The sequence below is a fragment of the Dendropsophus ebraccatus genome, chromosome 2 (assembly GCF_027789765.1).
Source record: "Dendropsophus ebraccatus isolate aDenEbr1 chromosome 2, aDenEbr1.pat, whole genome shotgun sequence".
Classification (NCBI taxonomy): Eukaryota; Metazoa; Chordata; class Amphibia; order Anura; family Hylidae; genus Dendropsophus; species Dendropsophus ebraccatus.
In genome coordinates, this window is record NC_091455.1 from 181,297,746 (window position 1) to 181,324,792 (window position 27,047).

General features: G+C 41.5%; 1 protein-coding gene across 2 annotated transcripts; it reads left to right on the forward strand.

The window, feature by feature from the left end:
* Positions 1–3,040: 3,040 nt before the first annotated feature.
* CSRNP1 (cysteine and serine rich nuclear protein 1) lies at positions 3,041–19,246 on the forward strand. Of its 2 annotated transcripts, none has more exons than XM_069958845.1 (5): positions 3,041–3,163; positions 13,118–13,298; positions 13,838–14,097; positions 14,603–14,899; positions 15,263–19,246. In XM_069958845.1, exons 2-5 carry the CDS (start codon positions 13,142–13,144, stop codon positions 16,250–16,252), a joined length of 1,704 nt encoding a protein of 567 aa, XP_069814946.1. In that variant the 5' UTR covers positions 3,041–3,163; positions 13,118–13,141; the 3' UTR covers positions 16,253–19,246. The 2 variants fall into 2 exon arrangements, with proteins under 2 accessions (XP_069814946.1, XP_069814947.1); XM_069958846.1 differs by lacking the exon at positions 3,041–3,163 and adding an exon at positions 5,149–5,234.
* Positions 19,247–27,047: the final 7,801 nt, after the last annotated feature.

The window sequence follows — 27,047 nt, forward strand, 5'->3', positions numbered from 1 at the left end:
ACCTTACATTCCTCACAGACTCTTTGGAAAATGAAAGGTGGAATCTGATTGGTTGCTAGGGGCAACTGAGCCAGTTACACTTTACATCATGTTTGATAAATCTCCCCCTTTGTGTATTATGTTATGTACTGTATATTTTGCAATGCAAGGAAAACCCCTCAAAATCTCCTTTAAAAGAAACCCAGTACTTAGATAAATAGTTCTTCATCATGGCTGTGCAGGCCAAAACATGGTTTTTCTGTGATTTATTCATTATTAATGGAAGTGTGGCCAAAAAGTCCGTTCATTCACGGCCGCACGATATGCAGGTGAGCAGCAGCTTTGCTTGCAAAACCATTAACAATCAATATGGAAACCACGCTGAACAGCGGCTCTGCACAGTCCCCAACCACATCACAGCCACATTTCAACCACACAGCTTTTCCTACACGAGACCATACCCTTAGGGCTCGCCCATACAGTACATGGACAAGTCAAAGTTTCATAGGGAATTGACAGGGAAATCCTTGTCAAAATCCTCATCACAAATGCTGGTCAGACTGGATTTTGGAGCAGAATATCGAAGTGTAGTGGCTTCATTCCACATTTCAGTCTGAAATTTCCACCATAAAAGGTTGCACATGGTAGCAGGTGGACCTCATGCCGATTTCAAGGCAGGATCTGTGTGGAAGTTCACGTGGAATCCGCCTCAAATTACTTAATGTGAACATACCCTAAAGGTGCCCATCCCATACACCTTAAAGCCATATTGGCTGTATACCAGCTCCAATCTTCTAGATGATTTTCATATAAGTTTTTAAACAATAAAGGGATATTACGAATAATACTTACATGTCTCCTATACACAGGATAGGGGACATGTAAGAGATTCCGGGCCCCCAAGTGATCTCTAGATTGGCCATGCCCCCTTTGTTTTGAGTTGTCACGTGACCCGCAACTCTATTCATTCTCTATGGAACCAATGGAAAGAACCAATGGAATGCTGCGGTTGGAACCCACCGTAATCTCTGATTTGTACCTTATCCTGTGAATAGGGGACAAGTACGTTTTAATCGGAAAACCCTTTTAAGCATTTCGCTGATTGGTTAACACTATGAGGGCGTTGGATTCAGCTACCAGTATCGGGTGGATGGGGGCCTCTCAACTCTAGGATCATGTTTAGGGTACAAACACACACACCGTATACGCAGCAGATACGCAGCAAATACGCAGCAGATCTGCAGCAGATTTGATGGTGCAGATTTGATGCTGTGTTCAGTTATTTAGATCTAATCTGCTGCGTATTTGTTGCGTATTTGCTGCGTATGGCAGCAGTAAATACGCTGTGTATACAGTGTGTGTGTTTATACCCTTATAGAGAAAAGGGTTTGGGCATGATGGATTGTCATTGCCCTGCATATTGTTCTTGGAGGGATAAGCGGTACTGAAGCAGTCTGTTGATGGCCTACACATACCCTTAAAGAACACATAAACATTTGACCATGAGAAATGTTCATGTGTTCAGGCAGATAACTGTTCGGCTAACAGATATAAAAAATGTATGGGCAGCTTTAAGGCCGTGTTACATGGGACGTTCGAAAAATTCTTAAATCGTCCAGATCATTCACAAATCGTTCGAACACCGTATCGGTGTAATGACACATCGTTCAGTCATTCCCTGATCTATCAGCCAGAAAAGGACGAGGGCAAGAACAACCATAAGTAGCGATCATTGTTCTGTGTAATAGGGTGAACGATTTAAGATAACTTGTCCTAGCCGTCGTTTGAGGTTGTTTATCGTTAATCGACGAAAAATCATCCCATGTAATACACACCCTAATGGTGCGTTTACACAGAGAGATTTTTGTGACAGATTATTGAAGCCAAAGCTAGGAATGGATTTAAAAAGAGGAGAAATCTCAGTCTTTCCTTTATTACCTGTTCTCTGTTTATAGTCTGTTCCTGGCTTTGGCTTCAAAAATCTGTCAGATAAATCTGTCTGTGTAAACAGACCATTAGTCTACCCTGGCTCCACCTCCAATTCAGATATTTATTTTTATTTTTTTGGGGGGGGGGAGGGGGCGGTGAATACATGGATAGAGTATAGGATAGAATAGATAGGAGATAGATAGATAGATAGAAAATAGATAGATAGATCGATAGATAGATAGATAGATAGATAGATAGATAGATAGATAGATAGATAGATAGATAGATAGATAGGAGATAGATAGATAGATAGATAGGAGATAGATACAGAGATAGATAGATAGATAGATAGATAAATAGATAGATAGATAGATAGATAGATAGATAGATAGGAGATAGATAGATAGGAGATAGATAGATAGATAGATAGATAGTAGATAGATAGATAGATAGATAGATAGATAGATAGATAGATAGATAGATAGGAGATAGATAGATAGATAGGAGATAGATAGATAGATAGGAAATAGATAGATAGATAATAGGAGATAGATAGATAGATAGAAGCTTGATAGATTATATATATATATATATATATATATATATATATATATATATATATATATATATACACTATTAAAGTAAAAAATATGAACCCATGTGTTAGACAGCTAGATATACAGACATTGTAAATGGCTGAATAGACTGATAGGGATGACAGACATAATGTAAGTGAGATATATGGAGGTGACACATATACTGTAGGTGGGCACATGATGTGGGGGTCTGGATGGCACAGCAGGCTGAGTGCAGGTCGTCACAGTGTAGCAGCAGCAGCAGCAGCAGCACAGCAGGCAGCAGACACAACCCCCTGTGGTGTATGGGGAAGGTCTCATTTCCATAGCCGTGTCCTGGAGCTGTGAGGAGGAGGGGAGGCATACATATAGTGCAGGGCAGGGATGTGCTGACACAGACACAGGCAGGCGACTGAGGGAGAGCGCATAGAAGGAGAGCAGGAAGCTGCCGCTGCTGAGGAGGAGGAGGAGGAGGCGGAGGAGGAGGAGGGGGCCGGCTGTCTGCCTCCCTGTCACCGCCTGCGTCACCAGCACAGGAGTTTTCCACTGACGAAAAAGGCTGTGCTGCTGCTGAGAGGAGTCAGAGCAGGAGGAGCTGCCCCAGCGCTCACTGCACTCTCCGGACTATGAGAGCCCCGCTCCGCCGCCTCTAGGAGCCGCTGCCTGACACGGGAGCCACGGTGAGTGCTGCCAGGGGAGCCGGGCACTGCCAGGATAGTCCGGGTGGGCATCATCTATAGGGGGTATAATCACTGCTACAATGCAATGGCTGCGGGCGGCTGTGGGGCTGCTGCTGTGGACTGGCCGCTCTGTGCATTGCTGCTGCCGAGTCTCCGCTCGCTGATTATTGTTACTTTATGTCTAGTAGCAGCCGGTGTATGTGAGTGTAACTGCGGCGGCTGCTGGTGAGCGGTGCGCGGGCGGCCCCTAGAGGCCAGACGCGGCATTGCAGCAGACTTGGCCGCTTCTCCCTCCTGCTGGATCCATGTAACTTTATGGTGCAGATATGTTACATTGGTAGTCGTCGCCTCTGTGTCTAGTTTATGTTGTCTTGAAGTATAATTTTTTTTATGTGACCCCCCCCCTCATCCTGAGGCGTTCCGGTTTTTATAAAATAAGGACTTACAGTCAGGATATGCTGGGAGTTGTATGGAAACTGTTCGGAATCACTGTCTTACTGTGACCTATGTGTGTAATGTGTAAGAGGGGTATTTATTCGGTTACAGAAAGTATGGACTTTTTTTTTTTTTTTTTATTCTTCTGACTGTGTCGCATAGTGTTTATAGTGTGTATCTGTTTCTGGGCTGCTCCCTATCCCAGTATAGTAAGATCAGTGTCTGTGGGATGGGGGGGGGGGGGACATAATGTCGCTATAGAAGAGCCCAGCACCGGGATCACACTGCCTGACACTGGATGCTGACGTCACTCTCACAAAGTTCTTGGCGCCAGCTGAGTGTGAGGGGAGGGGCTGGTGACGCGCGGGGGACTTGTGACGTCACCTGACTCCTCTGGGGCAATAGGAAAAGGATGAAGTCATCAGCTGGGATGACTCAAGACTTGGAGGTGACTTCATGTTCCTGTGGAATTTTCCCTCCTATTTGTAACTAACTTTTTACTAAGTGTCTGAACTTGTAGCTGTGGATCTGTGATTTATTATGTGGATAGATGGAAATGAGGCGGATTCTACCTGGGAGTGTGCGGAGGATAGGCGCTGTGGTACCTCAGGCTGTTAACCCCTCCAGCACAGATATTGTATCGGAGTTGGGCAAATATATATATATATATATATATATATATATATATATATATATATATATATATATATATATATATATATATAAAAAAATTTCATAAAAATAATAGTTATTATCAACCCTGCTGTAAATCTGCTGCCTTTATGTTCCGAATAGAGCATCGCCAAATACGTGTCCCAACCACATGAAAGTAATTAAAAAAAAAAAATTCCTCCTAAATATAGTGGTGATAGAGAGAGAATATATATATATATATAATATTACTTTTCTTTTTCTTTTTTTTTTTTTTTGTATCTCACGATCACCATTATATTCAGGAGGAGTTTTTTTTTTTTTTTTTTGTTTTTTTTATTACTTTTATGTGGTTAAGACACGTATTTGGCAATGCTCTATAGTGAACATAAAGGCAGCAGATTTACAGCAGGGTTGATAATAACTATTATTTTTATGGAAAAAATCAGATTGCATCTTGTCTGAAGAAAATATATAATATATCTGGTCATATTGGTTTAATAAGCACCAGGATTACCATATCCAGCTGCGAGAACAATGCATTGCATCTGTGGACGTATTCAGTTCATTTATCCATCTGCCCTATAGAAGTGTTCACACATTGCAGATTCCTTCGTTCTGCAGCGTATCCGCCACGTGTGAACTAGCGCTCGGTGCGCAGCGGCGGATTGAACACGTTCCCAGGGCATATGCCTTCATTGTGTTGGATGATGTGACTTTAATGCATATTCTTGGAAGGGATGGAATCTCGTCTTAAGAACGCCCCTCCACCTTCCTATTCCTCCGAGGTCCCCTCCTCCTCCTCCCTCTTCTCCCATTATATTGTATTCTGTGGGAAAATTCTCTTATCTCTGCTGAGTGGAGGTATTGTGCGCTGGAGCCGCTCAGGATAAACAGGTGCCCTATAAAAGAAGGGTCTCGTCCTTGTTGATGTGCGACCCTGCCTTTACCAGACATCCCCGGGGGTCTCCTGTTTCAGGCGTAGGTAAATAAGACGTTCTTCTTGTTTTTAGCTACGGTTCCTACAACAAGCCTTGTCTTCCGTTATGTCACTGTGATTTCTCATATCCAGCCAGACAAGCTGCTGGGATTTAGGGTCGCCTAGCGGGATTTGGATTAATACCGTTGAGTACAGTCTGACATGCTTATTCCTACCGACCGGAGCTGAGGCTTGGCATTGATTTTTCTTTGTTTTTTTTTTTTTTTCCTCTTGTTCTTGGTCGCTGCACAGGTGCTTAGTTAGTGAAAAGCATAATATTAATTTATAATTATTATTAATTATAAATTGTAATTAAATTATTTAAAAAATCTAAATATTTATTATTTTATGAATTCCTTAGTCAAACAGGGAAACCTGCAGTTTTCTCTTTTTGCATTTTCGCAGTGTTCCCCCTAACCCAGGGATAGGGAATCTTGGCCCTCCAGCTATTGGAAAACTACAACTCCCATCAATCTTTGGCTGTCCAGGCATGATGGGAGTTGTAGTTTTGCAACAGCTGGAGAGCCAAGGTTCCCTACCCCTGCCCTAACCGGTCTCTGGTGAAAAACTACAACTCCCATTATTCACTGACAACCGAAGGCTGTCAGTGCATAATGGGAGTTGTAGTTTTTCCCCAGTACATTGACCTCCATGCCAGGTCCGGATGCCACCTCTTACCTTGTGTGCACTTACATTCCATAGACATGACTTTGATGGAGAGACCAGGATGATGTACATGTGACACCAGTTACACAGTAATATGAGCCTGGCATATAAACTCAATTCCTCTAGGAGGATTTGTTGTGTAATATAATATCTTGCATCTTTTTTTTTTTTTTTTTTTGCATAGTTGACATCTGTCAGGCTTTGTAGCCATAGGCCAACCCCACCAAACATAGGTTTTCTTTATGCCTCTCCTCTGATCTGAGTTTTATGGAAAAACCACAGATGGTAAACACTGCCACAGCCCGTGCGTGTGACCCTTAGTAATGTGCAAGAACCTAATGCTTTTATTATACTATCTGGCCATAGCAGTGGTTCAGCTGGATGTCCTATATAGGAGGGTTTTCCCTATAGTGCAATGTGATTTTGATGCTTATTTTTATAGAGTGATCCTAGACACGTTCCCCTGTTTATGTGAGTGTATACAAAAAAAAGTGTGTGTGTGTGTGTGTGTGTGTGTAAACCACGTGTGCGCCTATATAGGCCTCTCTGCATTCTTCATGGCTCATGTGTACTTTGAGTGTTTCTTATACCCGCTGTGCTCTCTTGCCATTAGTTAATCTGGGAATATGTGTGTGTCGTACGCGTGAACCTGGAGCGAGCTGTCATAACAAGCAGATCCTGTTCTACCACATTTTCTAATCCTTCCCCAGGATTTGCATCTGAATGATCCAGTGACTACTGCCTCGCAAGTTCTGCACGTGGCTTTTATGGCCTTTAAACAGGTGCCTGGCTTTCAGAAACGCTCTATACACTCGTATTTATCTCCCCAGGGTTAAATGGAGTCAGACATGTTTTTTTTTTTTACATTTTCATCACACTTTTTTATACTATTATACTGGTAGCAGATATCAGTGTAAATGGGTTGTCACCCAGCTTTCCCAGACCCCTGACAAATCTGCCTTCCTTTTGCAGCAGGTGATGCCTAGACACATTTGCTTTTTGGCTATAATGCTGCGTTTACACGGAACGATTATCATTTGAACTTTTGCAATAACAATCGCATTTGAGCGTTAATCGGCTCATGTAAACACAGCAAACGATCAAGCGACGAGGGAGAAATCGTTCATTTTGATCTTTTAACATGTTCTCAAATTGCCGTTCGCAGATCGCTTTTTGTAAACAGTCTTTCAACAATTCACCCTATGTGAAAGATGGGCTTAAGTGATCGCAAAAATGATTTTTCTTACGAATTTTCTAACGATCTATTCGTCTTAACGCTAATCGTTATAAAAACCAAATTGATCGATTGGGGCGAATTATCGCTTCGTGTAAACGCAGCGTATCAAATCTGAGTGACAAACCCCATGTGTATTGTATTGTGGTCATATTGGTTATCGCATGGCTTCCCCAGTGACTGATATAGCTAACACCTTCACAAAAGAGGGCAGCTGACTAGTTGCTGCAGGCAGTAAGATTGCCCCCTGTGTGGTTCCCACAGCTGATGGTGGCAATCCCTGCCTGGGGGGAAGGGGGGTCAACAAGCTTGTCATTGGAGGCTTGCACAATTTTTAAAGGGGTTGTCCAAAAGTGGAAAAACCCTTTAAGTAGTAGTACTTTGATCACTAGTAGCATAGTGTATACATGTTATTTGCATATCTGTATAGTAGATGTTTGCACTTCCAGAATAACCTTTGAGCTGAGAAACATCAGACAAACACAGAATCGAGTTCCCCGACCACATAAACAGATGTAAGCTCTGCCCGGATTTCCCAGGGTGCACACTGTTTTTGGGCTTGTTCCTCCATGTGTACCATGTATAGCGGAGGCTTGTTCATTCCTGAAATTCCTGTATGTATGGATAATACCAAAAGCAAGGGTGAAAACAAGGGAGCGTTCTAATACATTCCCTTCCTTACTACTCACTCGATCACACCCATGATTAGGAGGATGCTGGCACACCGTCAAGGGGATGGGGGGGTCTCCGCCAAGGGATCTTTTTTTTCCTTGGCGTAGACATAATGTTTTTATTTTGAGCTAGTGATTGTTGTTCATTGCTTAGCGTGTCCCCTACTGATGATGATGACTGGCTCCTGGTATTTCTGATTCCTTTTCCACAACTCCTTGGCTCTGCACCTTTAAAGCTCCCCGCTCGGTGGGAGTGGTGGTGCCAGACAAGAATTCCTGCGGTTTTGGTCCATCGACTCTTGTACTTGCTTAAAAAGCTGTTTTTAGTAAAATAGAGGAGTAAGATGGCTGAGCCAAGAACAGAATGTCTTTTTTGGCAGCTGCAAGTGAGGCAGATTATTTTTTTTAATAACCTGAAATAAAATGTATTAAATAGTTCTTCTTGTATGGGGCAGAATGTTGGGCTTAACACATGCTGAATAAAAATATAATTTTTTTTTTCTCCCTTGCCCTGCTATTTCCTAAGCTTTTTCTTTTTTCTTTTTTTTTGTAACGTGAGTTGTGAGACTAAGAATAAGTGATGGTTGACTTAGCAGTACCTGTTCCTTGTATGACTGTATGAACATCTGTGTGCCTATCCCGCATTGTACAGGAAATGCCCCTGCTCTTGTATGACCTACACATGACATTGGAGCTGTAATCAATGACATTGCCCTAATACTCTAAACCACAGGGGTCAAATTCAGGCCCTCCAGCTGTTGCAAAACTACAACTCCCATCATGCCTGGACAGCCAAAGCTTTAGCTGTCCAGGCATGATGGGAGTTGTAGTTTTGCAACAGCTGGAGGGCCTGAGTTTGACCCCTGTGGTTTAGAGTATTACTGATCAAGTGCTCATAGGGTCAGATTTATCAAACATGGTGTAAAATGAAACTGTCTCAGTTGCCCCTAGCAACCAATCAGATTCCACCTTTCCTTCCTCACAGACTCTTTGGAAAATGAAAAGTGGAATCTGATTGGTTGCTAGGGGCAACTGAGCCAGTTTCACTTTACACCATGTTTGATAAATTGCAGAGGAATAATAAATCAGAACTAGTGATGTTGCTCTGTACATTCAGTAGTGGCTTTGCCTGGTATTGCTGTCAAGTGGTATTGACTTAAAGCAGTTATCCAGGATTAGAAAAAGCTAGCTAATTTCTTGCAAAAACAGCACCACCCTTGCCCTCAGGTTGTGTGTGGTATTACAGTTCGGCTCCATTCACTTCGATGGCACTGAGATGCGAAACTGTAACCAAACTGAGGACAAGAGTGGTATATTTTTCTAATGCTGGATAAACACTTTAAATCATTCTGGGTAGCAATACCAGACACTGCCTGATAAATAACAATGAAGCAGCAGCACCATTTATTGTTCTTCAGTAGCTGTGACCTCTATGTTTGGGCACATCGTACAATGTTGCACTTAATATTTTTACATACAACTGTACACGCAGCACATAAACAGCTAGCAGCACTGTGTACACGCTCTGCACTATGCAAATAGTTTTGCTCTGTAACGCAGCAGGCGTTTGTTTATGTAAAAGGAGCCGAAATTCGTGTTTTTGAGGTCCCAATGTCCTCATGTGACCCCTTGACACAAAGCTTGGGTGACACTTGCTACTGGCTCGCTCTGACAGTTTAGCACCGCGCTCACTTTGTACCAGCCCAGCTAGTAAATCCGCTTAACACTGTGTCCTTTCTAGTGCAGTCTAGAGCCACTTCATAAAACATCTGGCAGCAATTGACTTTACAGAATTCAGCGGGAAACAATTGCAGAACTTCTGAAACCCAGACTGCTCGTACTATATGTGTGGAGAATTTGTAAGGTTGGCTGGACTGACCCGACTGATGCAGGATAAAGTCACGCAGATGCTTGCAAGGTTTCCTTTTCTTTCCTCTAAGAAACCAGAAAACAAATGCAGCTGAAGCATGAATTTCCCTCTACCAATAAAACCCCAGTGAATATACGGTGAAACTCGGCTCTAGTCAGCAATTTTCTTGTTTCTGGGAAAGCTGGGGGAAGCCCTGTATACAACCCTAGGGGAAGTCGCTCTGCTTTCCCAGGCTGCTGAATGGCACACCTGCTTTGCATTCCAGCACTATAGTGGGAGTTGGAGTTTGTACATAGGAAAGTTAAAGGGGTACTCCTGCGAAAATCATTTTCTTTCAAATCAACTAGTTTCACAAAGTTATATAGATTTGTAATTTACTTCCATTTAAAAATCTCACGTCTTCCAGTACTTATCAGCAGCTGTATGCCCTGCAGGAAGTGATGTATTCTTTCCTGTCTGACACGGTGCTCTCTGCTGCCACCTCTGTCTGTGTCAGGAACTGTCCAGAGCAGAAGAGTTTTTATGGGAATTTAGCTATTGCTCTGGACAGTTCCTGATATGGACAGCGGTGGCAGCAGAGAGCAGTCTCAGATTGAAAAGCATAGACCATTTCATGCAGGACATACAGCAGCTGATAAGTACAGGAAGACTGGAAAATTTTAAATAGAAGTAAATTACAAATCTATATATAACTTTCTGAAACCAGTTGATTTAAAAGAAAAAGATTTTCGCTGGAGTACCCCTTTAAGTGTATGTGCAAGAAACCTGCAGAACAAGAGCTTTCAGGGACTCTGCTGCCTCCTCAGGTTGTAAAACATTGTGTGTGGAGGATGGAGGAATGTTGTCTTTGCTCTATGAATTTAGGCCACCCTGAAAGCTGATCCAGGTCAGCGTCTGTCAAGGAAGATTTAAGTGTCTAACCTGTTGTAAGGACGTGGCATGATTGTTTAAGTAGACAAATGGAGGAGCTACAGCTTCCAATAGGCTGTGTACCAAGTATAGGTCCAAGCATGTGGCAACAAAAAGTCCTTGAGCTGTGATATACTTGTAGATATACTTCTACGTGCAGTGTTGGCCGTCATGCAAAAGGATCTCGGCTGCAGGCAGTCTATAAATGCCTCGGTGTGAACTCTTGAACCTTGGCCTGTGTCAACACAAGTGCAGAGAGGGATGTGTAAAGTTTTGCACTTCTCAAGCATTTTGGAAGGTGAGGCGACAGTAATGGTATGGCAGCCGGGCTGTGCATTATGTTTTATATTGCATGGTAATGTATAATAGTAATCTCCTACCTGCTGCAGTGATTTACATTGGTGCAAGGCGTGAAGTGCTGCATGCACTATGCATCACCAAGGAGTTGTATTAAATGAATGGTTAGACCTACATGGTGTTCTCAAGCAGTGTCCGCATGCTGTACATTAAATGAGACACCAGGGCCATGGCTGGAGTCTCACATAACAAGGTTGTAAATTATTAACTAGCACGCTGCTTCCCCGCTCTGCAAATATGGCACTAATTCAGCTTTAATCACCTGCCCGGCGCACTTGGCTGCGGTAAAGTTTCCGTTTTCTATGGTTGATATTATTCGCTGCCTCTGATACTGTCCTGACAATGACTAATGGACATCTTGAATAATATTTTAGATCTGTTTGTCCTGTAAGGATTTAGTGCTGGGTAAACAACAGAGAGAGAAAGTTTGATGTATGTCAATAGTCCTGTATTTGTTCTGACTATAGGTAGTGGTTGGGGGAAGAGGGATTTTGTCATGTATTAGGGTCAACGCTCTGTTGTGCTAAGGTAGTGCTCATCCATCCTGTATCTTAAGCTGTCAGGACCTTCTGGGTGTTGTAGTTTTGCTACAGATTGAGGAGACTCTTGTTTGACTAACTTGAAAGGAATTGCTAGACTGGGTAAGACTCATGGTGGGGGCTGGTGATGGGGGAAAGAGTGTCTCCTTGAGGAGACTGCAAAACTGGTATATGGCGTCTCAAAAACTGTGCAATGCTTCATGGGAAAACACTATGCAAATAGCTCTCTTCTAGAAGGTAAAGAACTTGCTCTACAGCACCACCTACTGGAGGTAGAGTCGATGTTTGATCTATAAAGCGTGATTGGGGATTATATGCCAAGTCAGAATCTCTCTTAGAAGAAAGTTTCCTGCTTTGCATATAATCCCTAATTCTGCTTGATTTGAAGGGGAGCTACCTCCAGTAGGTGGCATTGTGGAGCAAGTTGTTTTCCTTCTGGAGGAGAGCTACTTTGCATAAGGAATTGCAGGAATGGCATCCCACTACAATGACTCCTTCTGTTCCTGGCTTATACCTCTCTGACAGCACAGTACTTGTAGTTATACAAGAGAGGAAGCGCACTATTTCCTAGCAATCTTCCATGGAGGCAATACACGAAGCCCTCGTAGTCACACTAAACCCTGACGTCAGTCTAGCTCGCTAGTAAAGTTTCCTGGCTCTTCCCCATCACGGTTCCTAGGCTGTTGTCACGTCCATCAGTAAACACACAGGCAGACTACTGAGTCACCCTGAGTCATCTTTCCAAATAATGCCTGTGCCGTGATGTCTGCTTCTCGTTCCCTCCTACATACTACTAATATTAAACTGATACCTCCGCGTGCGTGCAATAAAATCGTGATCCAGCAACAGCGCCTCTATTCACTCCTGAGATACGAGGGAAGAAACAAGTGTCATCGAGTGGCACTCCTGGATGTGAGCTCAAACGCAATGCAAAATGATCAGCCGTGTATAGGCGGGATTTATGAGCCCACTAGAATAAGCCCACACATTACTCGGCTTTTATTGCCATTTGCGATGGCATTTATGGGGTTAACTAGTAAAGCGTAGAGGAGGGGTGGAATCCAACAAGAACATAATCAGATCTGAAGCACAAAATGTCCTTGTCTGAAACCTATTTTCATTGATATGTCCAGAGGCTAAGGGGGGGAAAAACAGCAGGGGGGGGGGCACTCAGCAATTTTGTGCAATTGATGTTTTTGTTTCAGCGTTTCATTTAATAAGATGCTCTGCCTGTATTTCCCTGGGGAGGTACAACATGCAAATCATGCGAGAAGTATTCTCTGAAGAGCTTGGCAATTTTTTTTTATTTATTTTTTTCTCGGTAAATGAGCTCGCTCAGGCTGAATGGGATGTGACAGGAAGCAGTTGCTGCACTATTACAGTCCGGCATGTTGTTTCCTGTACGTTTATAGAAATGGTGCTCGTAATTATACATCATTAACGTTGGTCGTCGACATGACTCATTGAGTGATGTGTGATCGCCAACCTGTGGCTGGTGCAAAACTACAACTCCCAGCATGCCCGGACAGCCGTTGGCTGTCCAGGCATGCTGGGAGTTGTAGTTTTCCCACAGGTTGATAAAGTTATAAAGCCGTCATAAAGCCTGACTTTAGAAAGTAACGTTTTTTTTCTCTTTTTCTCAGGACTGTGAAAACTACACATTAGCCATGAGTGGATTACTGAAACGCAAATATGAAGCATTGGAAGATGACTTCACCTACTCCTCATCCTCCTCGTCCCCTTCGTCATCGGCCACCTCTTCCGGAGGGGAATCGGATGACGAGTTTAACTACAGCCCCAGGCCGCTTCTGAGCGACTTTACCCGTAAGTGGACTTGGATGACTTTTACGATTCTTATGTACAGTTCTGTTCAAAAGAAGAAGAAAAAAAAGCCATATAAAGCTAATAGATAATAGTTAGAGTTTACTCAGACTTGCCAGCAAACTTCTCATCTCCCAGCTGTTGTTCTGTATGACAGTAAACTGGGCTTTAAATAATCTGCATAGTTTCCGTAGCAGCAGCAGTAAAGATGTCAACTCTTCACCACCTGAGTAAACACTGAGAACTTTCCTCCTAGGCTTAAACCTATAAGCTCGCCACTCGCAACTCATATACATTCCTCCAGAGCGCTCGCTCAGATTTTATCCTTAAATCTTTCCTTACGCGCTAATGTTTACAGTTGTGTATTTTCCGGTTGGCAACGGAGAAAGCCTCTTTTGGCTCAAAGCTTCTTAAGTGAATATGTTTGTATAGGCTGTATATCAATGGGGGCTGAACTGTCATATTGTAGCAATCTGCAGATCCTTTTTTTTTTTTTTTTTTTTTTCCGGGTACTGATGTTTTTTTTTTTTTTTTATTTATAGCGACATCCATCTTAAAGAAGGCAAAGCGGGCGAAGAAGAACAAAGTTGAGTTTGATCGGGTGCTGGTCTTCTACTTCCAACGATGCCAAGGTTTCACAAGCGTGCCAAGTCGGGGTGGGTGCACTCTGGGAATGAGGCGAAAACACGACTACAGCAGGCAGTTCACATTGGAAGAATTTTCCAGGGAACAGCTGAACCGACGTAGAGAGAAACTAAAGGAGCGATTAAAAGAGGAGAAGCTCATGGCGCTAAAGAATATGGTAGGTTTCACAATGTCAAATACTCTATTAGTAAAGAAGTCTTGAAGAATACATAGTGTTTGTGTGTTTTGTTTTGTTTTTGTTTTTGTTTTGTTTAGTTTTTTTATATATGCTTTAGGTACTATCAACAGCATCTTCTTTAGCAATGATGCATTCTTAGGCCCCGTTAACACAAAGAAAGAAAGGCGGAATCCGCGGCAGACAATGCCGCCAGCTCCCGTGTCATAATGACACTCTATGGGAGGCGCGCGCTGCATCTCTCAGCACTGAAAAATGAACATGTTCATTCTTTAGCGTGGAGAGACCCTGAGAGATGCGGCGCGCCTGCCTCCCATAGAGTGTCATTATGACACGGAGGCTGGCGGAATTCCGCCTCTCTCGCTCTGTGTGAACTGGGCCTTACTGGTGACACCCATACCCAGTATATTGTTTATGCTATTGTTTGATTTTTATATTATATATTTAGTTTTGTTTTGTTTTTTTTTTTGTTTTTTTTCCTCTTTAGTTTACAAAGAATGGTACAATAGAGTCAGAAAAGGCCAACAACCTCAGCATAGGCGACATCTGCGATGAAGATATCGATATGACAAACGCAGAGATCGAAGATGGTTTTAGCCCACGAATGTACCCTCCCAAGAAACGTCGGGCTTTGCTGAAGAGTGAAGGCGTGAAGAAGATTGACAAAAGCGAAAAGCATGAACTTAATGAAATCCGGAAATCGAGAGAAGACTGTGGCTGTGATTGCCAGGACTATTGTGAGCCAGAGACTTGTAGTTGCAACTTGGCTGGCATCAAATGTCAGGTTAGTATGAGTTTTGTGAAGAGCATTCTGTTATTTCTTTTATCTTTTGAATTTATATACCTTGTGTACTATAGTGACCAATCACAGCTCAGCTTTCTGCTTTAGTAAAATGCAAAAGCTGAAAAAGTAATTTGTTTCTTTGAGCATTATACAGACTTTGATAAATCTGGGCCTCTAAGTTTCTAAGTTTTGTACCTGTAGTCATTGGATAGAACGTCAATATTGGCCAATGCAATTGTCCAGCATTGTACCCTCTCCAAAAGAGTGATCATATTAGATTTCATATAGGTGATGTTACAAAAATTGGTATTGTGTCTTCTCCCAAAAAGCATTGACTAATGGTATGTTTCTATTTCTTCCCAGAGAGACCATTCAACTTTCCCATGCGGATGTACCAAGGATGGATGCGGAAACCGAAATGGAAGAGTAGAATTCAATTCGTCCAGGGTACAGACCCATTTTATCCATACTGTTATGAAACTTGAGCTTGAGGAGAAGAGGCAAAATAATAATGATGATGAGAATGATGAGGCAGAAATGTCCTTTGGGTGCTCCTCTGTAGAATCTGATGAAGATGAAGAAAGGACTGGTCCCACCACTGCTGCCAGCACCACCACCACCTCTGCTGCACCCTATCATTTCAACGTAGACTTAGAGGCAACAAGTGAAAACAGTTGCAGCAGCGACACAACGGACAGCTCCTCCTCCTCGGGTCAGAGCGACAGCTCTGAAGGTCCATTTGAACTTGCTTCTTCATCTGATAAATCCCAGTCAGATTTTGAAGAAGACTATCTGGCCAGGATCCTTCACTTCAACGACTCTGAGTACGAGGAGAACAGCAGTGACTGCCAGGACAACTTGAGCTTCTTTCATAATACAGACTTTTTCTGTGATAAGGTTTACGAATCCCTCTACAGCTCGGAAAAATCTGCCAGCGGATTGTACTCCAACTCTTTATCGAACATTTCAAATTGCGTGGACGAAAACGCAAACCAGGGTATTGATTGCTTTACGGACAATGAGGTATCTGTAGCCATCTCTACTGATTCTACTGTGGCACAAGGAGAGCCAGTCTTAAAAAACTATATGGATATCAGCCTTTCCTCGGAAGCCTTCGATATTCCTGATGAAACAGACTACAATTTTGGACCCCTTTACAATTCATTAAATGAATATGAAAACTTGTGTTCCCAGCAGTGTCTAATGACACTTCTCCCTGGATTTACCCCAGCTACGGACCCTACGGCGAGCTTCTTGGAGTCTTTGATAAGCTCTTCCGAGTCCTGTGGTGACAATCAATACTTAGAGGATGCCTTAAAATCACCATCTCCTTTTGAATCCCTCATCGCATAAATCGGTGAATCCAAGCTGTGGATTATTTTGCAGGAACAGTGAATAAAATAAGGAATGTTTCTATGTTGATTTTACATGGATAACTTTATTTAGGTCTTTTTATGGGGGAAAACGCCTTTTTTGTTTTTTTTGAACGCTGTCACTGCAATCTGTTTACCTTACATCGGTTTGAACAAAACAAAAAAAAACATTTTTTTGTAAAAGACTTTGTACATAGAGTTTGAAAAGAAAAAAAAATTCTTACGTTTGTGGACCTGTGAAAAGCTATTCTTTTATGAATGGGTAATCGAAGTATTCCCATATAAACCGTGTTCAATGCTTTTAAGATAAACTCTATTCGTGTATTTATTGTAAAAAGAAATATTTACAGAGGTAGTGTGCACTACTCGGGTTTACAGAAAAAAAAAAATGAAAAAAAAATGAGAAAACGCATACTTTATACAGAGCTGTTTTATTTATTGCAAATTCCAGGAATGAGACTGAAGCTTGAACTAGCATGAGTTTTATTTAAATTGGAAATACCTCAGATGTATTATGAGTACAATCATATTTTTTTTTTCCATAATATATCTGCATTATTTATAGACTTTTATTTTATTTTTATTTTTTTTTCTAACTTCTGTACCATAAGTGAAATGTTCATGCATTTTCTTCCCCTATTGTGCAATATTTACAGCAGCAGTCTCCATTAATTCGATACACCACTGGTAATATGAAAAAAGCACAAGGACGTTATTGGGAAATCCAGCATTTTTGGTAGATTATTTTATTTTATTTTTATTTTTTTTTTTTCTGAGACGTCCCATCTGTGCTTCATTTACAAGCCATACTTTTGAGTTCAATTATTTAATCTTACTATAAGTTATTGCATATTTATTTGCTATTACTAGGGATTTGGCCATAAGATCCTAAGCAGCTGAATGCGTCACTGGTCAGCTGGACGTGGTGCGGAACCGTTGCAATATAAATAAAGTTACATTAAGCCAGAACAGCTTGAGCAAAGACATTGCGGAGTTGAAGTTGTTTTGCCTGGCCTAGATGGATCAGTTCTGTATTCTCCCATACTATATGGTCCCAGCTATTTATATCTCAATTTTTTTTTATGAAGTTTATCTATATATAAAAAAAAAAGTTGATTATTTATTGCTTTACAACCTTTAAAACACAGTGAATATCTAAGTTTCTCTTCTTTGATCCACATGTATTTAAGTGAAAAGCGACACTATTTAAGCTTTAAAATTAAATGCAAATATTTAATTGATAGTGTTTAATTAAAAGAATGAACATTTATGGTGTCTAATAAGATGAAATGTTTTATATATCTTTTTTTTTTTTTTTTTTTTCTAAGTTATAAAACTTTGTTATTAACACCAGAGACCAACACCATTATATACTACAGTTAGTTTTTTCTTTTTTTGAGCTGCTCTACCAAAAGGTTACCTAGTACCATTGTGAAATCATCAAATGGCCTTTCCAGTACCAGCCCACTGCTATACCCGTCCAATACCAGGTCATCATTCTACTAGTAATTTATGAAGATTGCTGTTTTTTTGTTCTCTTTTTGCGTTTGTGTGACCCAGTTGGCTACTGTGAAATCTGTTTGTTCTGCGCAACAGGACAAAATTTTGGAAATGAGACATTTTGGCAATGCAGCTGTGTATATATTCTAGCTGGATGTCTTTTCTAAGGGGACTGCCAGCTCAATATGATGCTAGATCCTACTTGTAGGGTGCAGATGGCATTTAAAAGCTATGTACTGTTCAGGCAATTAAAGAGTTTAAAAAAAAAACAAAAAAAAAACTTTTCCCCTTAAATTTGCAGAATTTGTTACAGATCCATTCTTGGTTCCTAAGAAGTGCTAATGCTGTAGTCCTTGCAGTCTAAGCCTATATCAAAACTACATTTCCCAGCATGCCCAGACAGGGAATGCTGGGATATGTAGTTTTGCCATGGGCTGGAGGCAGCTGGTCTAAGCTTTGTGCCAAAGGTATAAAATGCATATGAGAGTTTATTTAATCACTGGAACAAATGGGCCATAACTCTTATTATTTCTTATGGCACATTTACACCCTCTGGTCCCATATGTTAAATAAGCTTTAAGGTGGCGTTTTGGTGCAAATATTATTTTGACACAATCCTCATTCTAGCGATACACGCAAGTGCCTTTGCCAGCACTACTTTTTGTATGCCGGTGTTATTATCGTACCCATATGTCTTTAATGTGCATCCAATAGTAGAAGTAGTAGTGAGCGTCATCTGATCAATACAGCAATACCCACTTTTTTTTTTTTAAGGACTATGCTGGCTTACTTCAGAGTCCCACATAACTGTTTATGTATTTGAACTGTATGCTAGGTTAACCATAACTGTGTGCCTGTAGAGTTAACCTATGGGCGCAGAACGATAAACGGCCCATCCTATTTCTTTTATATCCATTGCCTTTTTAGCATTTAGAGTAAAAACATTCCCTCTAAATCTTGGAGGCCTAAACTGAATCGTCTGGTCCTGGCAGCGTAACTCGCAAGGTTCTGAGTGTTTTGTCTCTGAAATGCTGGCAATCCTCTGGTACTCGTTTCTATTTATTGGCACTAATACCACGTTGTTACAACATTCCTGGGTTACTTTGCATACCAGATATATATGTATTAATTTAAGGTAAATTAAATATCCTGCCTTTTATAACTTTTTTTTTTTGTGCATTTTTTTTTTATTTATTTGTTTTTTTTGTGCCAAAAGAAAACAAACTTCAGATTGTAAATTTTTTTTGTTTTGTTTCTTTCATGTAACATTGTCTAATTGTCCTGGGTATTTATTGACACGGCTTGTAACTATCTTTATGGAATCTCTCTTAATTGCTAAACTTTGCCATTTTTTGTAAATATTGTTTTTTGTTTAGTTTTTTATGCAAAGAGTTTCTGCAACTGCTGTCTGTCATTTCATTAAAGCAATATGAAGAAAATATCCATTACACTTTAAATAAAAGTCTAAAATTTACTATCTTGTCTTGATCTTATTTGGTTATGTCCGGCATTCTATCATTCCCCTTCGTTTTATTTGGGCAAGCTTTAATGGGCACTGTGGATACTAATAAACGTTAAATCAGCAGTTTTTGTTTTTTTTTGCCTGTTTTTATATGAAATACAGTGCTCTAAAATCGGCCACTAGGTGTTTCACTCACTAGAAAACTGCAGTAATGGCTCCATCACTAAGGCCATTTGGTCTGTAGTAACAGCAAAAAAGAGACCAAATGCAGGAAGTGATGTCAGATGTCCCTCTGCTCTGCTCAGACTGGCCCAGATGAATGCTGATTGGTTGGTGACTATACAAACTCCTCTAGACTGCTGCAGCTGAGTAACTGATCTAAGGTCCTGTCCACAGGCTCAGAGTAAAATGTAGAAGCATAAGCAGCACAATTGGGTACTAAATGAACCGCGGGGATTACCTATATATTTGCTGAGATTTTTTTATGTCATGAAGGGTACACTTTATAGGAATTACACTAGAGGTTATTATTGGCCAAGCATTGATTATTGCTCATGTAGGCCAAGAACTTGGACAATAAATGGGTAAATGGCTGTTCATCTGCTGATCTCTGGAATTGTTAGGCCTTAAAAAAATATATCATTGTGAGTTTACTACAACCTCCCAATGTACATGTGGCATGTATGCCTGACAATGGTGTACGTGAGGGGGCCACAGAAATAACAGTAATCTTTAGTGTAATATTCCACTAGTGTTATCTATGGGGACGGGTAAGCTGCAGCCATTTTGTAATAAGTGTTATGTGTTACCCCAAGGCTTGATTCACAGCTTAGACTACTCAAAACGGCTCTATAATCGTCGTGCCTGCTGCAGATTCTCCAGAAAAGTTCTTAGAATGTTGGGGGACAATTTGAGGCATTTTGATTTTGTTGGGATACACAACAGATCTTCCTCCACCTCCCCTGGCCCTGGGTCACCTATCCTCAAGAAACATCAGGTCAGGCCTGGGTTTAATAAGCATATAAATAACTAAGAAATGTGGTGCCTTACTTACCCTAACCCTAACACCCCCCCCAAACCCAAACTGTCTCTGCAATGACTTTATCATTTATCTCGTCATGTAAAAGCATCTATGCTCAGAAGGCAATGTGTAGGATGCCTTAACAATGCGAGGAATTGAAACTTCGCTGGAAAGTTGCATAACGGATTATACAATGACTAAACGAAATTTACATAAAACCATAAAATCATTTTAAGGCGAGGAAATACGTGTCTGTAAATATAATCTAACCAGGCAACCTCCAAAGAGGAAAAGCCACAGAGCCGTAACATCAGGAACTAAGAATCTGTGTACACAGAACGATACCGGCCCTTACACAACCAGAAAATGTAAGCCTCGGGCTGTCTATACACTGGCGTCATGAGCTCTAACAGGATCCATGAAGGAAAGTATTGTCATATTTTTTAACCTAATAAAACGATGACACAAGTAGGTAATTTTAATATTGCATATTCATGTAATAAATGGTTTATCAATTTCAGGACATTATGGGGGAGATTTATCAAACTGGTGTAAAGTAGAATTGGCCCAGTTGCCCCTAGCAACCAATCAGATTCCACCTTTCATTCCTCAAAGATTCCTTGGAAAATGAGAGGTGGAATTTGATTGGTTGCTAAGGGGAACTGAGCCAGTTTCACTTTACACCATGTTTGATAAATCTCCCCCTATTTTTTTTTTTGCCTTTTTTACCTGTAATATCACTTCTCTCTCATTCCTCACACATGTTACGCATAGAAGTCATGAAAGATTAGGTACAAGTCTCCAATCTCTGGTAGCATTGGCAAAGAGGTTAATGATGCCAGAAAAACATGGCTGCTTTTATTCAGAAACAGCACCTCTCTTGTGGGCCGTGTCTTGTATTGCAGCTCATCTATATATATATATATATATCTATCTATATATATATATATATATATATATATATATATATATATATATATCTAATTAGTGGTGACTTGGATTACGAGCATAATTCGTTCTGGGACCATGCTTGTAATCAAAATCCACTCTTAAACCAAAGCAAGTTTTCCCATAAGAAATCATAGAAATGCCGACAATTGGTTCCACACCCGAAAAAGAATGATTTATTATATGTGATATTATAAGTTACTGTACAGTAAATGGAGAGGATGGGAAACACAAGGGCTGACAGAGACTGCGGGGAGCATGAAGGAATGAGCAGGACAGATGTGGGCACAGTATAGCAGCACTCTCTGACCAGGGAGAAAGGGGTTACAGCTATGAGGAGATTACCTCCACAGTCCTGTCCCCTAATGTAAGCCTCAGCCTGAAGTGGATCAGCAATGATTTGGAAGGTGAGGGAGACTTCCATGGTCAGAGTACAGTGCTGCAGACCATGACCCTCCCCCACTCGTCCCCACCCCATACAGGGAGCTCTTAAAACAAAGCAATGCTCTTAAACCAAGTCACAATTTTGAAAAACTGTGAGCTCTTAAACCAAAATGCATTGCATTTAACCTAGTTAAACTTGTAGGGCTCGTCAAGTTAAAGGGGTTGTCCGGGATAAAATTATATTTTACTATGATGCCAGGGCTGCGTGGGACATATCAGTGAAGTATACTTTTCTCTCCTGCCCCCCTCCCAGGTCCTGTTCTGCCCACTCACCGCTGATGACAGTGATTTCAAAACATTCAGTGATGTGCTTTTCCTGGTGGTTATAGAAGCTCAACATTGCCAGTATAGAGTCTACACTGAGGTTTCATTTCTGGCAGGAACGGCACATCACCGGATGTTTTGAAATCACTGATATTGGAGAAAAGTGGGTGGCCTGGGACCCTGCAGCGGCGGAACAGGACAAGCAAGTATATGTCACTGAGATGTCCCCCGCAGCCCTGGCAGCTGAGTAAAATATCATTCGATTCCTTTAAATATTTTTTCCAAATATATTTTGCAGACTTGTCCTGATATGTCCGTTCTTTTCATCCTATTCTTGACAGCTCTTCTTGGTCACTAACCCCCACTCTACTCTAAAAGCAGACCAACCCCACTCTGCTCTAAATATAGATAGCTATATTATACAGTATTTATACACTAAAATCAGTCTGACCTCTGCTTTTAGAGCAGAGTGGTGGTCTGTAACCACCATGAAATTTTCTTTCAAGAGTACCTGTCCCAACTTTTGAATCAGCGTCGAAATCCGTAAACCAGGAGTTCAGGTCTCCATGGATACGTAGATGCAATGAGACCATAATGCACGCCACCCCCATTATGGGTCACACGCATTATGGTCTCATTGCATCTTTGTATCCGTTGAGACCCAGACTTCCAGATCAACAGCCAATCCCGCTGCTAATCCAAAAGAAGGCTGTTGGGACGGGTAAATTTTCATAAAGTTGTAATAATTATTATTTATTTTTTTAGTCTGCTGGAATACCCCTTTAATAATATAATTATATACTATTTCTGTTCTGCTTGCTTCCTATTTTTTATTTTTTTTATCATTTTATGAGCAAATGTTCTAAAACTGCATCCAGCACATGATGTGCTTAAATAAAGTAGATAACTTCTTTTAGTAGGACATACTACAAAAAGCACATGATCTGCGTCTATCCTCTTTGATGGAGATGTTGTGATGCCCGTTATCCGTCTCTTTTCACATCTCTCTTCCAATTGAATTAAATACCCAGTGTCCCCTTCCGGTGACAGACATTACTGCTAGTGGCCTCTGTTTTCAGCGCACTCTGCTCATTTGTACACTTTCCTCAGGAATTGCATAACCATTAGTTGTTCCTAGGTTTTCCGAGGGTTCTAATGTAAGAGAGCACTTCCTCACTTCTCCCAAGAGTCTATCAACCACTAGCTTCAAAGCCTGACTCAGTCTGCTAGCATTTCCTATGCTGTGAAATATAATATGGGCTTTACCTGCATTTCAGAAGGAAGCTATTTCTTTCATCAGCATCATCTGGAAGCCCTGATGATAATATACACCTGCACATGAGATGTCGCATTAACCTGTTCCGCAACCACTTATCATCTGCTGTGCTACTGTATTGGGATAATGACTAGTATTCTAGCTCCAGCGCACTAGTCATAGGTATTAGCGCTGTTGTTGCCATTCCTGGGGGTCCTACTCTCTATTAGGTTAGATGCAGGCCTGGTGGGTTTCTTCGCTGCAACATTATTAGGTGGGTTTAACTCCTCTACATTAAAAGGGGGAAAATTGGCAGGAAACAACATGCTTCCAATTGAAATCTCCAGATTGTAGGTCAATGTATCGTGTTCTCCCGAAAACAAGACCGTGCCTTATATTAATATTTGCTCCCAATAAGGCACTATGTCTTATTTCTCTCGCCACCCCCCACCCTGGTCACACCAATTTCCTCAGTGTGACCAGCAGCGGGACCAGGAGCGTGGGATGTGCATCAGGTGACCCTTCGGCATGCATCTGTACGTGCATCAGGACATGGGGGCCATGGGCCCTACTTTCGGGGGGGGGGGCTACTTTCAAGGGGTGACTTATTTTCGGGGCGATGCTTTACTTTAGGCTTGTTGGGGTGTACTATTTTAGGAGGATGTCCTATTTTCGGGGAAAGACAGTACTAATGAGTAGAGAATTATTTTTTTTTACTTAGTGGCTATTAGTCAAAAGGACAGACAAGGAGAGAAAGGTGCGCTGCACTTTACACCTATGGCTGACACTAATGCCTCTCGGCTACATTTAAAAACCAACCTCAGGATGTTGGTATATAATTTGATCAAACCATATTGCCTCATGTACCACGTGCAGGTCCCCTGGTTCACGTGAGTCCCTACACTAACTCCACACTGTGTCAGTCAGCGAACGCCAACACCACAAAGCGAGCACATGCAGGAAAGGGAGGCCATAAAACGGCCCTGCAACCCCAATGTCACAGGACCAATCCCCAAGGGCTCCCCAAAACCCAGCAGACACCGCCGGCAGAGAAAGCTGCCACCAAGCAACACAAGTGTGAACATGGTCTTGTCACTCACCATTGCTCCTGCAGGTAGAATGGGAAAGATAGGAGGTACTAGTCATGTGTGCACAGTCAAAAGGAGTAGACTGGTACAAGAGGAGGTGAATAAGAGGACATGGGTTGGATTTGCTTTTGCTGTGTTAGGAAATACCTCCAGAGCACGAGCCTCTTTTTCATATTGACAAAAAAAAAAAAAAAAGCTGGAAATATTCAAAAGCCTAGTCAAGCTAATTTACTGCGGACTGGTGTGTCAGTGTCATTTGAAAAAAAACTTTTCACATGTCATAGAGACATACAAAAACAAGAGAGTGGAACAGCAACCTGCAAGTGCCAGGACTCACCGCACATACTCCCTCTGTCAAACACACAACAAAAACCTGTTCTAGAGATTTTTTAAAATAAGGTTCTTAGCAAACTATTTAATTAAACAGAGTGTACTATCTCACTACATCAAGGTGACCTCAGAGAGATGGTCCTACACTAACACTAACAATGGCCTCTCTTGGACTCACATTAACCCTACACTGGGCATGAAGCACCCAACTAAACTCTGTCTAAAACATCCACAGAAGATGGGTGGAGCGCAAACCAAAAAAAGGCAGCCACACGGCGGAGGGAGTATATACGGTGAGTCATTACACTTGCTGGCAGGTTGCTGTTGTACTTTCTTGTTTTTGTCTGTATTTTAGCCACCGCAGAGTGCAACCTGCAGTGTGAACACTGGTATTGGAGTGCATTTTTTACTTTTTATGTCATAGAGACTTGTCAAAAGTTCAAATCAGTCTGGTTCTGAAAGTGTTCATACCTGTACCGATTGTGAAAACGAGCTTTCACAGACACAGAACGGGGAGAAAACTGTGCGCAGCGCATCCTCTCTTGCTCATTTTCGCAATTAGTATGGGTCTGAACACTCCTGCAGTAAGATTGGAGGATGCAGCAAGACTGGGAGAGAAGCATTCAGCTGCTAACTTCTCCTGACTCCAAAGATCAGCAAGAAATAAATAGAGATGAGCAAATTCACAGAATTACGGTGGGTTCACGCATAACGTAGTCGCAGCGGATTTCACGCTGTGGGTTCACAGCAAAAACTGCTGCGATTCCTGTACTGTCAATTTGAATAGCATTACATACTCACAGCGGGATTTTCTTTCTGCTGAGAATATGTAAATGCCGCCCCCCAGCCCAGTGAATACATTACCAGTCCACGCTCCGGCTTGTTCTGTGGCTCCCGGCATCCAGACGCCCCAATCAGTGGATGAAAATTGCACACCAATTTTTCATGAAAAACTGCAGTTTTTTTTAAGCTGATAATGCAGACCATAAACTGTGTGTAGATATCAATCTTATAGTATAAAACTGCTATTTTGTAACCAGTTGCTATTGCCTGTCACACAAAGTGGTTCACACCATGCCTGGGGTCAACAATGGGTTCACCCATCATCATATGTAACATGCCCATAGGCATCATTAACCAGGCTTATGCCCAAACTCCTTTTGGCATGATGTATGGAAAATCATTTCAAATCATGGTTTGTTCTGATGCAGATATACCCCTAGGCTCAGCTTATATTAGGTTTATCTGTAAGTTCACAAGTGTATCCAGACATAGTGTACATTACCCCTAGGCTGCAGTGAAGCAGATGTATTCCTAAAGTGTGTCCTTTATTCATGTCTAGGGGCCTTTTATTTCTTTACAGTGCTGGAAAGTATAGACTGCTGCTGTAGGATTTTCAAGGAAACAAGAAACCACTTATGGTTACACATTTACATATATTTGCACAATGGATGTTTGAAGCCGCATGAAATAAAACACTGCAAAACAGCTTCACTTTGTCTTTAACAAAAGGATCTGTCAAATAAATGGCATCTATAGGCAACGGTATACTGACTGTAACCTGCAAGCGTACAACTGATATATATTTACACTCTGCGTTCTACAATGTATAAGATGTACGTGCGGTATATGCATTGCCTGTGTAGATATGCCATAGACACCCTCTCATATTTGACCTTGTTTCCAAAGCAGTGCCAAAGAAATGCACTTTTATTGTCCTTAAAGGGGACTTCTGATTTAACCTTACTTGTCCCCTATCCACAGGACAAGTATGAGCTGGCAGGGGGGGGGGGGTGTGTGGGGGCGGGGGTCTGACCATTTATAACAAAGGTGCTGATCTAGAGATTCCTAGGTGGCATGGAGGCTGGACCCCCTGCGAACTCATACATGTCCCCTAGGATAGGAGACTAGTGAGTTTGAAAACTCAGTTAAAGCAAAACAGAAAAATCTGTGGATTCACTTTTTCTTTTAACTATTTTTCAGTATATATATATATATATATATATATATATATATTATTTCTCAATATATATGTAGTTGCACTCTGACATCCGTGCAGCTGCTTCATTAAAAGGTACGCTGGTCCTTTAATTTTTTTTAATACATTGCTTCTTATATAGAAAATAATAAAGAGGTTATTCTTACCTGACCACACTCCCCTGGGTACTTCTGCTGGACGATCCTACCGCTACTTCTTAGACAGACTTGTTTCTGCAGTGACAACCTGCTCAGCCAATCACTGGCCGCGGCACTGTTTTGTCTCAGTCAGTGATTGGCTGAGTGGGCTGTCACTGCCGTCTCGGAAGTGGTGGCTAGATCGTTCAGCAGGGGACCCAAGGCGCAGCAGGAGGACGCTGGGAGAGAGTGGTTAGGTAAGAATAACCTCTTTATTATTTTATATATAAGTGCAGCAACGTAACTAAAAAAATTTAAAGGGCCAGAGTACCCCTTTAACTCTATGAG